This window comes from Perna viridis, chromosome 3 (assembly GCF_037379345.1).
Source record: "Perna viridis isolate PV_CMFRI_1.1 ecotype Kerala chromosome 3, ASM3737934v1, whole genome shotgun sequence".
NCBI classification, from domain to species: domain Eukaryota; kingdom Metazoa; phylum Mollusca; class Bivalvia; order Mytilida; family Mytilidae; genus Perna; species Perna viridis.
In genome coordinates, this window is record NC_142447.1 from 49,025,699 (window position 1) to 49,043,468 (window position 17,770).

At 33.3% G+C, this 17,770-nt stretch overlaps 1 protein-coding gene across 1 annotated transcript; it reads right to left on the reverse strand.

Annotated features, from left to right (window-relative positions):
* Positions 1-6,871: 6,871 nt before the first annotated feature.
* Positions 6,872-17,738, reverse strand: LOC148622709 (uncharacterized). The gene is made up of 4 exons (XM_088572787.1): positions 17,579-17,738; positions 11,131-11,208; positions 9,472-9,588; positions 6,872-8,650 (listed from the first exon to the last, which is right to left on the reverse strand). Exons 1-4 carry the CDS (start codon positions 17,660-17,662, stop codon positions 8,606-8,608), a joined length of 324 nt encoding a protein of 107 aa, XP_088428913.1. The 5' UTR covers positions 17,663-17,738; the 3' UTR covers positions 6,872-8,605.
* Positions 17,739-17,770: the final 32 nt, after the last annotated feature.

Consider the following 17,770-nt stretch of genomic DNA (forward strand, 5'->3'; position numbering starts at 1 on the left):
TGCAAACTGTTTATTTCAGTTCTGGTAACTCAACTTCTATCTCCAATGTAAGAGTGTTATACTCAATCAAAGCTAACATTTACCTAATATGTAAAATATTTACAAAACCTTCGTTTACAGCTTGAAAGTAAGTGGGGAAAGAAATGACATAGGAGTAAATCACAAAAAATTTCATGAAAATAATAATAGAAATACACTTACAGAAATCAAGGGCATAAGTGAGCAACACAAATCCACCAAAAAGTGTAGTACATGTAGCATGAACATACTAAAGGTAACAGACTAGGTACTACATGTACAATCAAAGAAAGAACTAAGTACAATATACAAAGGAAAAATCGCTATGTATGATTCTCATATGACCACCATGAAAAACATAATTTTAGGACTAAAAAATCAATTCATGAAAAAAATATAATGCTTCACATGGTTCTACTTGATACAACTGCAGTAGTCAAACCCTGAACAGTTGGGGCAATATGGACACAACATTTAAGCTTAATACAATTCAGAGGTTGGATTGTGATTAAAATTTTGGCACAGAACAAGATTCTAACACAGAATGAAACTTTTCAAAGAACTTTAAAATTTCCATTGGAACATTTCTTAACTTGACCTGATATACATAATTCAAAATTTCAACGTGCTAAAGAATACCTGTAGTTTATTTACATTGTTTGTAAGACCACATTGGACAAAACTTTGATATACTGTGAAAATACTGTTATTCGTGGGGTACCAATTTTCATTTTCATTGGTAAGCCAAACCATAAAATTCAGTTCCCAACGAAAAAGAGAATCCCATCAATGTGTATACTGAAAACCTCAAAACCATGAATTCAATAATCCACAAACTTGTGTTTCTTCCTTAGTCCATGAAAATTGGTATCCAGGAATTGAAGGACTTTTACAGTAATGATCAGTGAACACCGAACAGTAGTAATCATACAATAATACAATTAGACAAATTTATTGAACTATGTGTTTACTTTCTGAGTATTTTTCAAGTTTTGACATAATTTTTTTTTACATTAAATAAGAGGCAGGCCAATGCTCCCCCTTCTCCTGGATCCACCTATAATAATATACTTGGTAGTGAAAAGTGAATAATAATTGTATATCCCCAAAACTATTTCATTGAACCTTTCTTATTTATATAAATTTATTTATTACTCAGCTGGTTGTAAAAATTGAAAATCATTAAATTTCTCAGCATATAGTATACAATAATTATATTGGTGTAATACACGTATATTGATATATAAAATAAAGCTTCTTTAAAATTATTATTGTAGAATGTTACAAGTGTTTAAAATCAATAGATATGGAACTACATTGAGGCCTTACTGACAATAATGCTTGCTCTAATTTCCTAATTCAGTTCATACAGTCACAAGCCAAAAAATCAATCCCGAGTTTCCCTTTGTGGTATGGCACCTTGTAGTATAATTTCATAAAGATCTATACACTTATACTCAAGTTATCAAACATAATTGAAGTGTGTATTGACAACTATGACAGCATGCGATACCATGGTAATGTCATATATTGTAAGTAAACAAAAATCATACGGCAATTATATGCCTTCCTTCGGACATATATGTATAGTGTTCATTTGATTTTTGAACTTGTATGTTTCCCTGTGGTTCTGTAGGCACCAAACATATTTCCATATCAGTCCTTAACGTTTCCTGTGTAACTTAAGCTCTTTACAGCAGATAAATGACCGCAGTTAATTCTTTGTTGATTATTGGACTTTTACAAATTGTTTCACTAGCAATATATTCAAAGGAACAGAGCAAAATGTTGGTTCTTGTGGTTCCTAACATTTGGATATCGGCTTTAGGACATAATAAATTGTGAAATTATTTTGTGTTTGCTCTCATACCCTGCAATATGTCTGTGATACACTCCAACTTAACCGACTTATATGCATCTGTTCAAATGTGACTTTTGTATAACTTCAGAACTTTGCACAATTGTTTTGTACCGTAAATTACAGAACAAGATTTCAGCAAATATTTAAATTTAGTTAATACCTTTATGGTATTTTGGAAAATGTCACTTTTGCACCAAGATTTCAACATGTATGAGGGGCCTGTAATGATGGGTTATTTTCGTTCTTCGTGATCGGCGCATTTTCGCTAATGTGATCCGTTTTTCTGCTGATTCGTGATGAAAGCATTGTTCGTGAATCGTTTTCATTGGAGTTTTATGTTCGTTCTTCGTGATTGAGACATAAGTTTCGTTCTCATAATTTTTTTTCCATTACGGAAATCAAGAGTTCCAATGAGTTGTTTTTCTTGGCTTAAAAAGTTGAAGTGGCGTGATTTAATTTAGAACCAGAAGAAATTAAACACGTAAACAAGTAATGAGCAAGTAATGTATTTTGATTGTAGCTTAATTGAACCAATCTATAACACAAACAACCAGCTTCTGAATCTCTATTATCGAGATTGATTGGGGATACCAGGCGCGTAGCTGAGGCCAAATTGAAGTGTAGGCAAAATTACGGCAGGGGGTCTGGGGGGTCCAGGGGGCCAAGTTCCTCGGAGATAGCGTTTTAGAGCATCATTTATGCCTCTCCTGGGTGTATTTTATCTCAAAAGAAAAAAAAAGGCAAAATTGAGTGCAGGCAAAAGCTTTTTTGCCTAACGGCAGCTACGCGCCTGGATACTCTTTTTATATTTTCGTGGTCCGTGATGATGCAAATTTATTTGTCGTGATTGACAAAAAAAATCAAATCCCCATCACCCCAAGTATCTTTTATATGCTTTTGGAAATGGGGCAACCCCTCTTTTGTGATTTATAGATGACTACAGCAGAACAAATCTAAGGATTTTATTTATCTTTCACACTTTTTAGCTCACCTGGCTGAAGGCCATGTGAGCTATATATCCCTTGGCGTCCGTTGTCGCCATCATCCGTGGACAGTTTTTCAAAAATCTTCTCATCTGAAACTACAGAGTGGAAATATATGAAATTCCTTCGGGTAAGTTGTGTTTAGATTTCTGATCTGCCCAAAAACATGGCCACCAGTACTTAAAATAGAACATTGGTGTGAGGCAAAAGTTTTTGGCATATACATCTCCAAAACCTTTAAGTTAAGCCAAAATCAAACTAAAATGGTTCAGCATGACAAGATCTATCAGTCTTCAATTTTTGAAAACATGTTGGAGTTACTGCCCCTTTTCATAAAAAAAATGGCTGCCATTACTAAAAATAGAACGAATGTAGGACGGAAAGTCACAGGATAAAAAGTCACAGTGGAAATTGAGGACAAAAAGTCACAGGACAAAAAGTCATAAATCATAAAATGTTGATAATTTTTAAGGCAAATATGAAATAGAAATATATATTTTTTAATTTTTGGGGGGATTAATTTTTAGTTTTGTATTTTTTTTTTCAAATAGTTTTTTTTTTTCAATTATGGTAAAATAATAAGAGTTTTGCTAAAGTTTACAGGCAAATATTTAATTTTTATGAAAAAGGTATTAAGATTGTTTTGAAGTATTATTTTTTTTCTTTTTTGTTGGATATACATTTGTAGAAGTGAAATTTCCAGTCGTTTTTTTATGACCAATGAATGTGCTACAAAATCTGTATGACTTGATAGGAGGCGCATAGTGAAAGTTGTGAGTTTTGTTTGACCAATCAATGTGTGATTTTAAAGATGTATGGCTTCCAAGGAAATGCATGAACATCTGGACAGACCTGCATGTACTAATTAAAACAACAATCTAATTGCAGACTACCTCCTAACCCGCAGACTTTCCTCCTCCACGACAATGGTCCAGAAGCCAGAACCAGAATTATTGCCTTTGCAACAGATGACAACCTTGGACATCTAGCAGCAGCAGACACACTATACATGGATGGTACCTTCGACACAGCACCACCGTTATTTAAGCAGATCTTCACCATTAGAATACCATTCGGCAACACCTTCATCACCGTCGTCTACAGCCTACTACAGAAAAAGCCACGCCAAGCATATGAAGAACTCTTCCAAGCAATCATCGACAAGTGCAACAACATGGGTCTACAGATCAACATCACCAAAGTGGTAACCGACTTTGAAGATGGTCTACTCAGAGCAACTTCAGCAGTATTCGGTCGTCAAGTTGAGCACCAAGGCTGTTTCTACCACCTGATACAGGCAACCTGGCGTAAGATACAGAAATTCAGACTAGCTACCCACTACATGAGTGATCCAGTGTTCCGCCACTTCTGCAACACCTTAGATGCCTTAGCCTTCCTTCCAATAGAAGACTTACCAGAGGGTATTGCCTACATCCGACGCCTCACACCAGAAGAGACAGCAGAGACAGCAGACTTAGTCGACTACTTTGACGCAACCTACGTTAGTGGTACCTACCGTCCAGTACAGCAACTAAACGCAGACCAACAACCTCAGCTGATGATGCGCCGTACACCGCCTATGTTCCAGCCTGCTGTTTGGAGTGTCCACAAAGCCACTATGGAATGCAACCCAAGAACAAACAACGTCTGCGAAGGTTGGAATAGTAAGTTCTACACACTGGTTGGTACGTCTCGTCCTAGTATTTGGACCGTCCTCAAGTGGTTTCAGCGTGAGCAGTCTACTGTAACAACGATCGTTCTCAAAGACGCAATCGGTACACAGCCAGCAAAGAGAGTTCCGCAGAAGATAGTTCATCTCCAGAAACGACTCCAGAATCTGTGCCAAGACCGTGTATCAGGCAGAAAGACAGTTCCAGAATTCCTGAATGGTGTCGCCTTCAACATTTGCCTGGGTAGACGTACTACAGCTGCAGGTGCAGAGTTAGACGTTTCTAACTAAATAGACTTTCAACAGTGTTTGCTAAAACAGTGACAATAGTGAAAATGAACTCATGTGTTTAAACAAAATGCTCAAAGTGATATTGTGTGTTTAAAGAAAAACTTGCAAAACTTTTTATTTATTGACTTTCTGTGCTTATATTGTTGTTTGTTTATTGTTTTGTATAAAATGTCTATGGTGCTATATAAAGTATTGTGACTTTTTGTCCTACTAAAATTGTGACTTTTTGTCCTGTGACTTTTTGTCCTACCGAAATTGTGACTTTTTGTCCTGTGACTTTCCGTCCGTTTACCAATAGAAATCAGGGGTTAGACAGTAGTTTTTCGCATTTATCACCAAAACCTTTAGGTTTATCCAAATTCTTTCAGTTGCTGAAATGATCCTTATTATAAGGCCTATAAAAGTCTCCATGGATCAAAGTTGACTGGCAACTCCTTGTAAGACTTACTGACTTTGGAAGATGAAAAATGAAGATTTTTCTCTTTTTACAGTTTTCAGCAAATATCTTGAGAACTATGATAGAAAGAAAGGAAACTTTCAATCACTGAGATGATACTTATATGTCTTACCAAAGTCTTCTTGAGTCAGAATTGTTGGACAACTCCTGGTTAAATGTATTGCCATTGAAAGGCAAAATTGAACCAGGTGAGCGTATAGGCTCCTGTGAGCCTCTCGTTTTTTATTACTGCAAAATGTTTTTGGCCTCTGTTTACTTGGGTGAAAATTGTTTGATCTTTTTTATATTTAACACATCATTCTTTGGAACAAAACAGAGGGCCTACAATTTTACACCCCTTTAAAATGGGGGAAAATGGGTGTTATCATTAGAATTGATAGAAAAAGTTTATTGTACATCCAATTTTGATAATTTACAGGTAAATATGTACCTTTTGAAATACTGTTCTAAAAGTTTTTTTAACATGGTAGACTAATCTTTAATCGTTTTGAAGTAAAGGGGTACAAAATTTGGCCATGCCGAACAAAAATAAATTTTTCACATTTCTTCCTCATAAAAAATCCATGCCTGTATAATTCTATCAGATTTCAGATATATTGTTTTTGTATTATATGGGGTTGTGCCCCGAAAAATCATCTTCATTTTAATTTTTGGTCTGATTTTGAAGGTCTTTTTTTATTGGAATCTTATAAAAATCACTGCTTTTTTATCACTTTCATTAATTGCAGGGGCTGAAAGCAGGGGTCTATGATAAGCACATTTAAAGCAACACTTTTTCACCTTCAGATTAATTTCGAATTTTGTGCCATATTGTGTCCACATTGAACTGTAAGTCCCTATGCTTCAGTGTGGCAATAGCTAATATTTTTCCACACTTGAAGCAAGGAGTTCAACATGTACAGCTTTTATATGCTTGTTTTTTAATATGCATAATTCATTGCTCTGAAACATGGCAAAGTATGCCTTATTTGTGCACAGTTCTATACTGTATATTTTTGAACTGATATTTAGGTGTTTATTTGTGCAATACTTTCTCCACAGAGGCCAAATTTAAAAGAGGGGAGTTGTGATCATGCCAAAGTACTTTTACCCTGGCCTATTTTTTCTGCCTGCCCCAAGTCAGAAATTTTTGGCCTCTGTATGTATTGTTTTGTTTTCACTTTCACTTTACTTTGATGTTCCTGGAGTATACAAGGGAACTATTACACTGTACCTGTGTATAATGTTGTTTTTGGGCCAGCTGGAGCCTACCTGTGGTCTTAGGGTTTTCTTGTTGCTCACTGAAGACCCATGGATGGCCTTGAGCTGACATTTTTCATCCCAGTAAGGTTGCTGTATCTTTGACATATTTATCATATCAATTCTCATCATACATTGTATCATTAACAGATTATTAACCTCTTACATACCATGAGTAATTCAGATACACATCATTCTTGTCTTACTATATGCAGAAGGAATGTAAAATTTCCACAACAATAATCCAACTAAAATGTAGTAGAATATTTTGTAATGTAAAACATTAGACATGTCAAAAACATAATGTTAAAGCTTAATATTTTCACTGTTCTTAGGAATAATTTAAAAATATGTAGAAAAAATCTATTTTATTTAAATAAAGTTGCCAAGTTTATATCTACTATATAAAAACAAAAGCAAGGACAGTATTATAAAATATCCTTCTAAATACAAGAACTCAATGCTTCAATAACATAATATTCATGTATTAGCAATATCGCTTCTATAAAATGTAATGTATTTTATGATTTCTATAATCATGATGAAGTTATTATGTTACACTCTTTTAAATTAAAGACAGCAAGTCATATTGATTAAAAAAAAATTCCAAATTGAGATTTTTTTAAACACATGACTTTCTTCTTAAATAACAGCTTGTTGTAGTTTATCATCACATTAACTCAGAACATACAAAATTGGAAAGAATGTGAAACAAAGACATAAGAATTTCAATAAATGGGTCAGAAGAATTTCCATAACCTTCTTTGTCAACTATTTCTGATTTTAATAGGACACTTTAGGACATGTCCTCTTCTATCCCAAGTAATTGATAAATAAAGGCCTTTTAAAAACAAGGTAGCCATAATCTGGGGCCAAAATGTAATGTTCTGTTAAGTTTAGAGAAGCAGAATCTATCTTTTAAAATAGTCGATGATTGCATTTTCAGGTACTAAAAATTTTATTTAGAATTTCTTGCCAAAAGTATTTCAAAGATAAATTATCTAAACTGTGTAAAAGTGATATCATTTGCTCACTAAGAAAGATTCTATATCTCTTCAAAAGGGTACACTACACCGCTGCCTTCAATAGATAAAACTGTTTAAAAATGAAGTAAATAATTCAGTAAAAAAGAATATTAAAATATGAAGAATGGATAAGAAATACATACTTTGTTTCACACAGTCAATCGAATTTACTGTATAACTTAAATGTTGATAGTAGCTGTGTCTCTACATATCTCTTACAATGCACATGAATTACAATGACAATTTGAAAAATACCTCCCATTCATTTAGTTTGGGTAAATCAAGACCATGAAAAGCCAATATAATAACTCAATTCATTTGAGAGAAAATAATGCTTTACAGGGTGCAGCTTTATTCAACCACAAAAGTATACCCAAAACAATTAGGGCAAGTTTATGCATAAAATACAAGCAATTTTGATTGTGACACAGTATATATAGGATTCTGACTAGAATGGAAGTGGTAAAATAACATTAAATTCACAATTAGACAGTGTTCTTGTGTCATTTAGACTTGTGGTTCATTTTCATAAACATCCACACATGCTTACTCAAGTTGTTGGAACCTAGAAAATATTTAGTCATAACCCAAACTATTTTGTATAGTTTCATACAGGTATGTTCTCTAATAATCAAGTTCTTGTGTTGAAAGCAAATGTCTAAGTACTATGATTAGATTGATGCTGTAACTACTTCTGACAGCCCCATTACGACTGCATACATGTGTATGTTTTGAGGTTATATAAAAGACATAACAAAATGTTCAGTAAAATATTTTAAAATGTGTACATGATAAAATCTAGGAAGAAAATAATAAAGCTATTTGGTAGTCATGAATTGTAAAATACATGTTCACAATGTTCTTAATTAAAACGGATCATGTGACAACGATTCATGGTCTAACACATCTTAAGTACACTTCTTTGGTACATCAACTCACCATAGTTCATCATTAAAAGATTAGATAAAAAAAAAAACATAGTAAATATAGAAAAAAATGAACACATTTGAGACATTTGGTGGAGATCTAAACTTTACAGCAGGATCCTGGTATTTTTTTCTGCTATGTGTTGTTATTCATGTCTGAGTAAATGTGCATGAAATGACCCTGAAAACAGAAAACAATCCCCTTTAGTCTGTACATCATGTTTCAATATAAGATAAAGATTAGTTTAAACCATATTTTATTCAACATAAAACGAATAGGATAAGACAGCAGGCTAAGCCTATGTAAGCTCTCTTTTGCCTCTCAGCATTTTGGCTAAGATCAAAGGGTAAGACAAAGATAAGAGTGAAAAAGTCTTAGGTTCCTCTACAGACATCTGAACTGTGGCTCTAGTGAATTCATCACAAAAAAAATTCACTAAACCCAATTTTTAATCTTTTTCCCTTCAAATATTTATTTTCAGATTTTCATATTTATCATATTTACTTAGTACAACTATTTATTACACTATGACATTATTTTTATCACTTGTCTAACTGTGCCAGCCTGTTTAAATGATAGGTTTGTATGCAAAGGTGATCAAACAGTATATAATCTATGTGATGTCAGAGGTCTGATAAAGAAAGCAAATGACTTTCATATGAATCTCATTTGAGATAGATTCAATAAAAGTGAAAGATGCAAAAAATAAGATCAGCCCATCCATTCATTTTTGGAGAATAAATGAAAATCTAGTTACTAATTTTTGTTAGCCTTATGAGACCTGATAAATTCAGCATTTTGTTTTCACATGTCACTGGTGATAGGTTTCTTTTGACTTATTTTGACCTGAAGCATGGTTGTAATAAATGTATCACCAAAACGTTCCTTTACTGGTACTTTTTAAAATGTTTTTATATGGTTGCCAACTTAGGTTTGTTCATATATATTGACTAGAAACTTAACAATTGGTTAATGGTACATGCCAATCGAGAAGATCTTACCCCTTGTCCTGCTAGACACTGTCTACAGTTATGTTGTGTAGTGCTGGGTAATGATGGACGAGTATTTCTGTCATGCTCTGTTTGTTCATTATTATTGCAACCAGTAAATCGTGAATCCTGTTATGTACAAAATATATTGTAAATATCAAACTTTCAGCTAAAAACAACTATGAGTGTATTTGGCCACAATCAATTTGATGTACAAATTACTGCCTGGTATAGCAAATTTTATTTACATCACTAATAATTCATCAAGGTAGATCAAGAACAAGTTTTTTGTCTATAGATTGTCCTTATTTTCTCAAGAATAACCTAGAATGTACATACTTCTGAATTTTAATTTAAGAAATATAAGTCACAAAAACTTGATTTTGAGATAATTGGACCATACTGTTGGCAATTTTTTTATAGATTATACAGAGAATTTTTCTATTTCATGTATTAAACATTCTACTGAAAAACTGGTTCACAGAATTTCTTACTTTTTTGTAAAAAGAATACTTATCTGACATTCTTCTAAATTAATTTTGTTTTTTGTCATTTAAAAAAAATTCACTACAATTACTATTTCATTTCCATCAAATTATCTCCCCATTGAATAAAGCTTTTTCAAATAAATGTTTGCAATATTTGTGTAAAACATATTTTTATATGAATTGCAAGAAGACCTAAAAAGATATGACGCTCCATGTACAGGTCTCACTAACCACTTCTAACATATCCATTACTTTACATGTCAAAAAAGTAATTTTCAAAGTTTCAATGTGAATTCCCAGGACAAATATTACCATATCTTAAAGTTGCATACCATTGCGAAGCTTGGAAAATATGGCTTTCAAGATCATTATCTTAATGGTACAATGACTATAGAAATTTTTCTCAAAATTTACTTGAATAAATTATACTTAAAATCCACATTTTTATCTTTTCTGCTAACTGACAAATTGGAGGCAAATAACTCACACATGTTAACAATATATATACACTTGTAGTAAATTACAAATATGATTTTTAAGCAACCATTCTCAACTTTATTTTGACTACTTTTGATTAGTATACACACAAATTATGTACTTACAACGCACAGACCAAGGTTCAGTGTGTTTTTGATACTATATACAGTGGTGACTATTTGACTTGAAAGTGATAAATGAGACCTTTATATAATAGTTATTTCATTTCTCATCTTTCATCGAAGACCAATGGGTGGCCTTGGGCTGACATTTTCATCCCAGTGGTTTTTTTTTATCTCTTTGACATATTCACCATACCTATTCTTGTTACATTTATACATTATCTATCTTAAGGAGGAAGACCTAGGGTAAGGGACAACTCTTACAAATCACTGGAACACTTGTATTCAGCATTAGACACCATTCTTATGTAAGCATCAAACTGATTTCAATCTTTCAAAGGAAAGCTTGAAAGGTTTTGGTGAAACTGAATATTATACAAACATTTCACTTTTCTCAAGAGTTATTTTCCTTACCCTAGGTCTACATGTACCTCTTTAAGTAAGCAAATTCTTCAAAGATGCTTTTCAGTTTTTTATGATATAATTGTCATGTATATGCCTAACAACACTTTTTCTAGTGTCAAATTTACATTTAGTATAGTACACACTGTACAACTCCTTAACATAGTATCTATACAACTTACAGTTTCCATTTCCTGTTGAGAATCCTCTGAAACTGGTTTTATATTGGTCCCATGCACAGTTATATCTCTCGTCTCAACCTGTCAGAGAAAAAATGTATTGCAAAACTGACACATACAATGTAAATATACCAGTACCTTGCCCACTTTCCAATCATTATTTCATTAACAGCAAATGATAATATTTTCTCTGACTTACTATCCAACACTGAACAACATTTTTTCTCATCAGCATGTGAGAACATAAAACAATAAACACCTGAAAAAAATTTTGTCAAGAATTATTAGGGTGTCTATATACTGATCAATGTGACCTTGAGTCAACCAACCCTTGTATCCAAACCAAGTGAAAATACTGAAGTTTTAATTCTTAAATTTTATTTTTTCTAGGAAACATGAACTTTTTCAGACATTAGTTCTGTTTAAATGCTGTTTCTTCAGTGAAGTCATGATTTTCAAAGATGCCTTATTTTCCTTGGACATTTTTAATGAATGGCCATCTAAAATCATTAACTTACGAGTTGCATACTATAAGGCAACATGTTTCAGGACGTACATTTGTATTGATGATTGCTGCTACCAAAGTTCCAAAATAGTTTAAAATTTATAAAATAATATTTATTATCATTATTGCAAGCAAAACTTTTGGCAACTACAATGTACTGTTAAAAATACAGAAAATGTTAAACAGATTGAAAACTTGAAGGGAGGCAACTGACATTCTGAACTAGCAAACATGTGCAATTTAGTAATTTGCATATTCACGCTTTTGTGCAAAATTTAGACCTGCTCAATCAATAGTATTTTGATCAGATTTATTGTCCAGTAGAAGCTCGGCTGTCCATTAACATCATCAATAACCCTAATCAGCTGATTGTTTACCTGTCAAATAACTTTCCCTTATCTATTTAGACAGCAGTTAACACCTTTTCAGTAAAATTTATGGTTCTTATAAGTTATATTTAGTTTAATTATTATTTTAATACTTTAAATCATATTCAATTGGCTATTATTGGCAAGTAAAAAGCTAGAAGATCAGTAATGATACACACGTTTTCTTCAAAAAAATGGCAGATTATTACGAAGAAGTAAAATAAACGATTCATTTTCCACTTAGAAAAATGCGGGCAGACCGTCCTATGAAAAACCCGAGCTGCAATACTGTGTATAACTGTACAATGTATGTCATGTATCTTTTATGGAGAGCTTATGTTTTTTGTTATTTGTCTTGCAGACTTATAAATAAAGTTTACCACACTAGTTCCAAAGACCCAAACGTAATACTGTGCAATTCTGTACCACCAGTCTTAGATCAAGACTCATCTTTTGATGACACAGAAGAATTTTACTCCAAAAGTATGTAGTTCACCTAATAGAAACCCTGATACCACAGCAAGATCAAAACATAGTAAGTTTCATGGTAAATGGTAAAGACATGAAAGAAGGCAAATGGTTATCCACACAAGCAGTGTACCAACAAATTAAGTCAAATACTGACACTAGTACTTTTCCAAATGTACCAAATGGCAAGAAAATCAACAAATTGTTCCTTGAAAATAATGAAATAAGCTCATCAAGAATAAAGGGAGGTCGAAGATCAATCTTCTTTGATAACTGCCGTGTATGGGACTCCATTGAAGCAGAATCTGCAAAAACTGCACACAATGTGTCGCAAAATCTATGGCAAGTTACAAAGAGAGGAGACATGTATTGCATGTATTTAACCCCAACCAGCAGATGAAGATGTACTAATGCTTCACCAATACTATGCTACCCTGAAGATGGATTCAAGTTATTGGAAGTTTGTCACCTGGTTAATGTCAAATATTACACAACTATATCGAATGTAGCTGCCACAAATATCGTAGAACGTTCCCATCTTCAAGACACCAACTGTTCTTCAGAACAGACCCACAAACAATCGAAAACATGTGCACCAGAGTGGGGAAGGAATGCCCACAAGTAATTTACCCCAACAAGAACATTTTGGTACTGGGATCTTGTAACAACAAACAAATTCCAAACCTACAGTACAGGGAAAAGAAGAAACAGACAGAACAATTCTACACGACATAGCTGATGAAATTGCAGGAAGTGATAAACATGGTGAATAACCACCCATTCCTCCAGGAAATGATTTTTCAGAAGCAGTGCGTATCTGTGATCATTTGTTTTCCCAAAGAACAATTGTTAGACATGAAACACTTTGTCCTGAATAAGACTGGAAAACTTGGCATAGCTTGCACATTCAACCTCGGGAACTACCAGCTTCGTCTACAAAAACCAGCGCCTTCTAAGAAAAGAAACTAAGGATAATCCTCTATTTATGCATCAAACTGCAGATTATCACACCAACAGAACCTTTTTCAATCATATATCAAGCAAGTTGGAGACAGATATTGATGGCATTTAATTAAGACTTCTGGTTTTATGGAATTTGGAACAGACGACGAGAAAGCCTTTACAAAAGCCCTATAACACACATTTCCCAACTCTTCAAGGATTCTGTGTACTAAACACCTGAAAGACAATCTTAAATTTTATTTAACTTACAAGGCAACAATTCTAAAACACAAAAGAGATTCCATCACTGACCTTATTTCAAGAACCCAAGGACTAGTGAATGCCGATGACACATTTGAATTTGAAGAGATATCATGGAAGATTATTTCAACAACAGAAAATTCCAAATGCATTGTGTATTTCACCCATCACTACAAGCCAAGGATAGAACTGTTCGTGTACAGACCATGCTGTAGGACCAAAAAAACAAAACTCTGGACTAGTAGCAATACAGAATCTATCAATCATATGATGAAAATTGTGGTTAATTGGAAGCTGCAGACAACTGACTTTGTGGAGAAACTTTTCAGTATTATCAGACTACAATTTATTGACACAAGACGTGCACTGTACAGTACTGGAAGTTTCAGACTGACGGATAACCCATCCACACATATACAAGTGAAGAAAGTAAAATATGTATATGGCTTATAAAGGAACCTCTTTTTATAAATTAGCTCGAAGCTACATGTGTTTCCATGCAGACATATAGAAAGACATAACTCACACACACAGTTTCAAGAATGTTCCGCATATTGCTTGTAATCATTTTATGCAACAAACATATTTATTAACAATTAAATATTTAACATTCATTAAAATTCCTGTCTGACTTATTTTTTAGATTAAGTTAGGGCTATAATTATTGTACTTTTTTTTTTATCAAGATTAGAAAATGTAGGAATTTTGTATTAATGGAGTTTGTCTAAGAATTTTAATGTTATTTTGTGTTATATTTAAAAAATATATATAAATTTACTGTTAAACATGAATACGAATTCATAGCAGTAATATATTCTTTACAGTATTTCAATTTGTAAGTACATTATAAAAATATAATACTAGTAGAAATAAATATTTGTAAAAATTCATTAAAAAAAATCATCCTTGGTAAATATTTGTATAATTAAAGAAAAAACAGATGTATATTTCATATAATTATATATAAATGATATTTGATATTGCAATTTAAAAAACATTTGTTTAATCTTTTCCTGCAAATAAAATGTATTAATTAAAGTGTAAGTTCGCGATTTTTTTTTCAAAATTTGCATATGCCTTTGGAACACTGTATTGACCAATAAAAAAGAACTCTTACATCTCAAATATTTATAATAAGCCTAAAATTGGCATGGAAATATCAGAATCTTTTACTATGAAGGTCACCTGATTGGTCACAGGTGGCGCTGTATTCAATTGTGGGCGTTGTCATCGATATGTCTAATAACTGCAAGGCAAAAATTCAAAGTGACCCAACATACACTGACTTAGTCTATTACAATATACAGTGCAAGGTAGACAGTTGTTTCATGTTCAGTGGTTCTGGTAAGTCTTTTTATCATCACTGACCCAAGGGATGAGTTTTCATTGTGTGAGCTATGATTGGTAAATACATGTATAAATTTCCCTGTCACTGCTTCAACATATGTATACAGCAGAGTCAACGAAAATGAGACTGTGAAAATTACTTTGATGAAAGCTTCTTTGAAAGAAGTCTGGTGGTAATTTTATTTGTATATTTCCATCTATTCTTTGAAACAATTGTTATCAATCAAAACTTTTCTGGTACTAACATCAGTGATTGGGATTAAAATTTTGCCAATGGGACTATGGCCCCCTTACTCTTCAATTCAATGGGACATTTTAAATTTCAATGGGCCATTCTAAAAAAAAAAAAAACATGGGACAAAATTTGGATTAACAGCTAAGGCTGGCTTGACAAAGATATTGAAGACCAAATGTACATTTCTGGCATAAACAAACTTTAATTTACACTGCAGATCAAATGTTTATTAAGAGTTAACAATTAATGTGTCAATTAATTGTCACATCACTTTTCTTTTCTGTTCTTTGAGTTCTTAAACTAATGTATTGTCTAGTCTTTTGTCATAGTCCAAAGATCCCCCAACAGTAAGACCCATAAGCGATCGAGAATATGTAATCTAAAAAATCGACAAAGTACCGTTTCATTCCCAGTCTTCAAATCTCCTTGAAAACGTGATGATCAAAACATCAGCCTGCAGCTAATAAAAACATTGTTAAAAGACATGTTCATGCTGATTTTACTGACACAAGTAGTGGACAACACTCCATCATCAATGATGGAAACTTAAGGAATGCACATGACACAGCATATTAGTCACTCAATGTGCCATTCTAAGAGGAAATGCGACTATGGCGCATGGCAATACCAATCACTGACTAACGTATCATTGTAGGTTTTGACGTTAGTAAGTTTAAAAAAAATTAAATCCACAAAATATTGATAAGCATTATTTTTGAATCGCATAATTTTTCCCCCAGTATTTTCATTCTTCATGACCTTTTTTTGATTTCATTGCAATCCTATCAACAAAGGTACAGTTTTTCTGTTTCACAAAAACGGTTTGATTAAATTGTGAATAGAATTAAGCCCACTATGTGGAAACTTTATACGAAATATGTGTAATGCTTCAGTTTTTTTTTTTTACATTTGACTGGTCTTTGACAAACTTTTGCAATACCTTTATTGATGATAAATCTATTTAGAATAAATATTGTGAACTTATACTTTAAAACATCCAGTCCCATTAAAGCAGCTGCTTTGAAATAATAAAAAGAGATTTGGATGTGTTTATTTCAAATTACAAGAATTCTGCTTATGAATTAATAAAGATTATTGAAATCTTTATTGACTTGCTAGAGTTGCTGTTATCCACCAATTAAACCAGTCGATGAAGTAATATGGTGAACATTCAAAAGTTCAAAAGAAAGTCAAAATTTTCCGAATTTCATCTCTGTTAAGGGGAAGTTGAATTTAATACATATGGAGGTCTGTGGTATGTTCTTGCAAGGGCAAAATTTTCCATTTTTGGTCAACTGGTACTACAATAGATAAGGATATTAGTTCCCCCTTTTAAACAGTTACATTTAATGCAGTTTGCTTCCTTATTTAAACTGAATTTTCATTGAGGTTGACGCCCCGTGCAGGTCCGGGTGTTAAAAGAATAGGCCTGCAGCAGCACTAAGCTCGTCGTAAAAGGCGACTAAATAGTGCTCAGAACCCTAGCCGGGGGCTAGGGCGCTCTGCCCACAGAGCAACTGGGATGTGTGCCCCAGGTGGTGGAATGGGGTACCCCTGGCGTGTTACATGCTGGGGTTGTCAGGCTATAATACGGAAAACCTGACCGCAAACCATAGTGGTGCACCGTGTTGGGAAAGATGCCACGTTCCTCGCACGTTAAAGAACCCTACTGTGGTATTCTCACGGAGTAGAAACCATAGGGCTCCGCCACAGGAGGCAAAATGGCCCGACCCTACCCACCTCTTCCTATTTCCAGTGGCAATCAAAATTTGTCGACCCCACTGTCCTTGTGTCCCATCCCTTTTTCATTTCATCATCATTTCATGTTCATTTTATCATCAGTTTCATGTTCATTGTCTGAATATAGCTGAAATATTGCTGCTCGGACGTTAAACCCCAACAAACAAACAAACATTAAGGCTGACTAATATAAATTGCAATTAACACTGACAACAGACTTTTTTTCAAATAAAATATCAATTATGCTGAAAATTGAAATTCGGTACAGAAATTTGTGTCATATCCGTCATAGTACATATGCGTTAAAAATTTGGCAATATCAAAGCATAAGGCTTAACCCCAATAAAAATATTTATGAATATGATTAATTTGCTCTGAAAATCTATTTAACTGCCATTTAAATAGTATTTCAAGGCATTAACATGTCAATTTGGGTATATTTGACTATATTTGATTGTATTTGAGTAAAAAGACGAACCCTTTCTTATCTTTGTCTGGCCGACACCAAAAAGATTTCGACAGTTCTGTTGTAACTTAAGTGTAAATGTGCGAGTGACATTAATGTTGATTACAGACAAATAATACCTGTGGGCAGAAACATTTTGACTTCCTCTCGATGTCACATTCATCTGACGGAAAAGGGAGCTGTCTTTTTCTGTTACAATACATCTTTGAGCTAAAAGTTGTTTAATTACACGCTTCCCCCTTCAAGCGGAAGTAAGAAATAATTGGACGACCTAAGCTAATTCAATGGAACGAGTTCATGAACTGTATTTT

What these genes read in the sequence shown, in the direction of transcription:
- LOC148622709 (XM_088572787.1), bottom strand. Translation starts at nt 17,662, where the DNA reads ATGTATTGTAACAGAAAAAGACAGCTCCCTTTTCCGTCAGATGAATGT. An exon ending in CAAAATGTTTCTGCCCACAG is followed by an intron (nt 11,209 to 17,578) that starts GTATTATTTGTC and finishes TTTCTCTGACAG; the next exon opens with GTTGAGACGAGAGATATAAC. An exon ending in AGTGTCTAGCAGGACAAGGG is followed by an intron (nt 8,651 to 9,471) that starts GTAAGATCTTCT and finishes TTCTGTTTTCAG; the next exon opens with GGTCATTTCATGCACATTTA.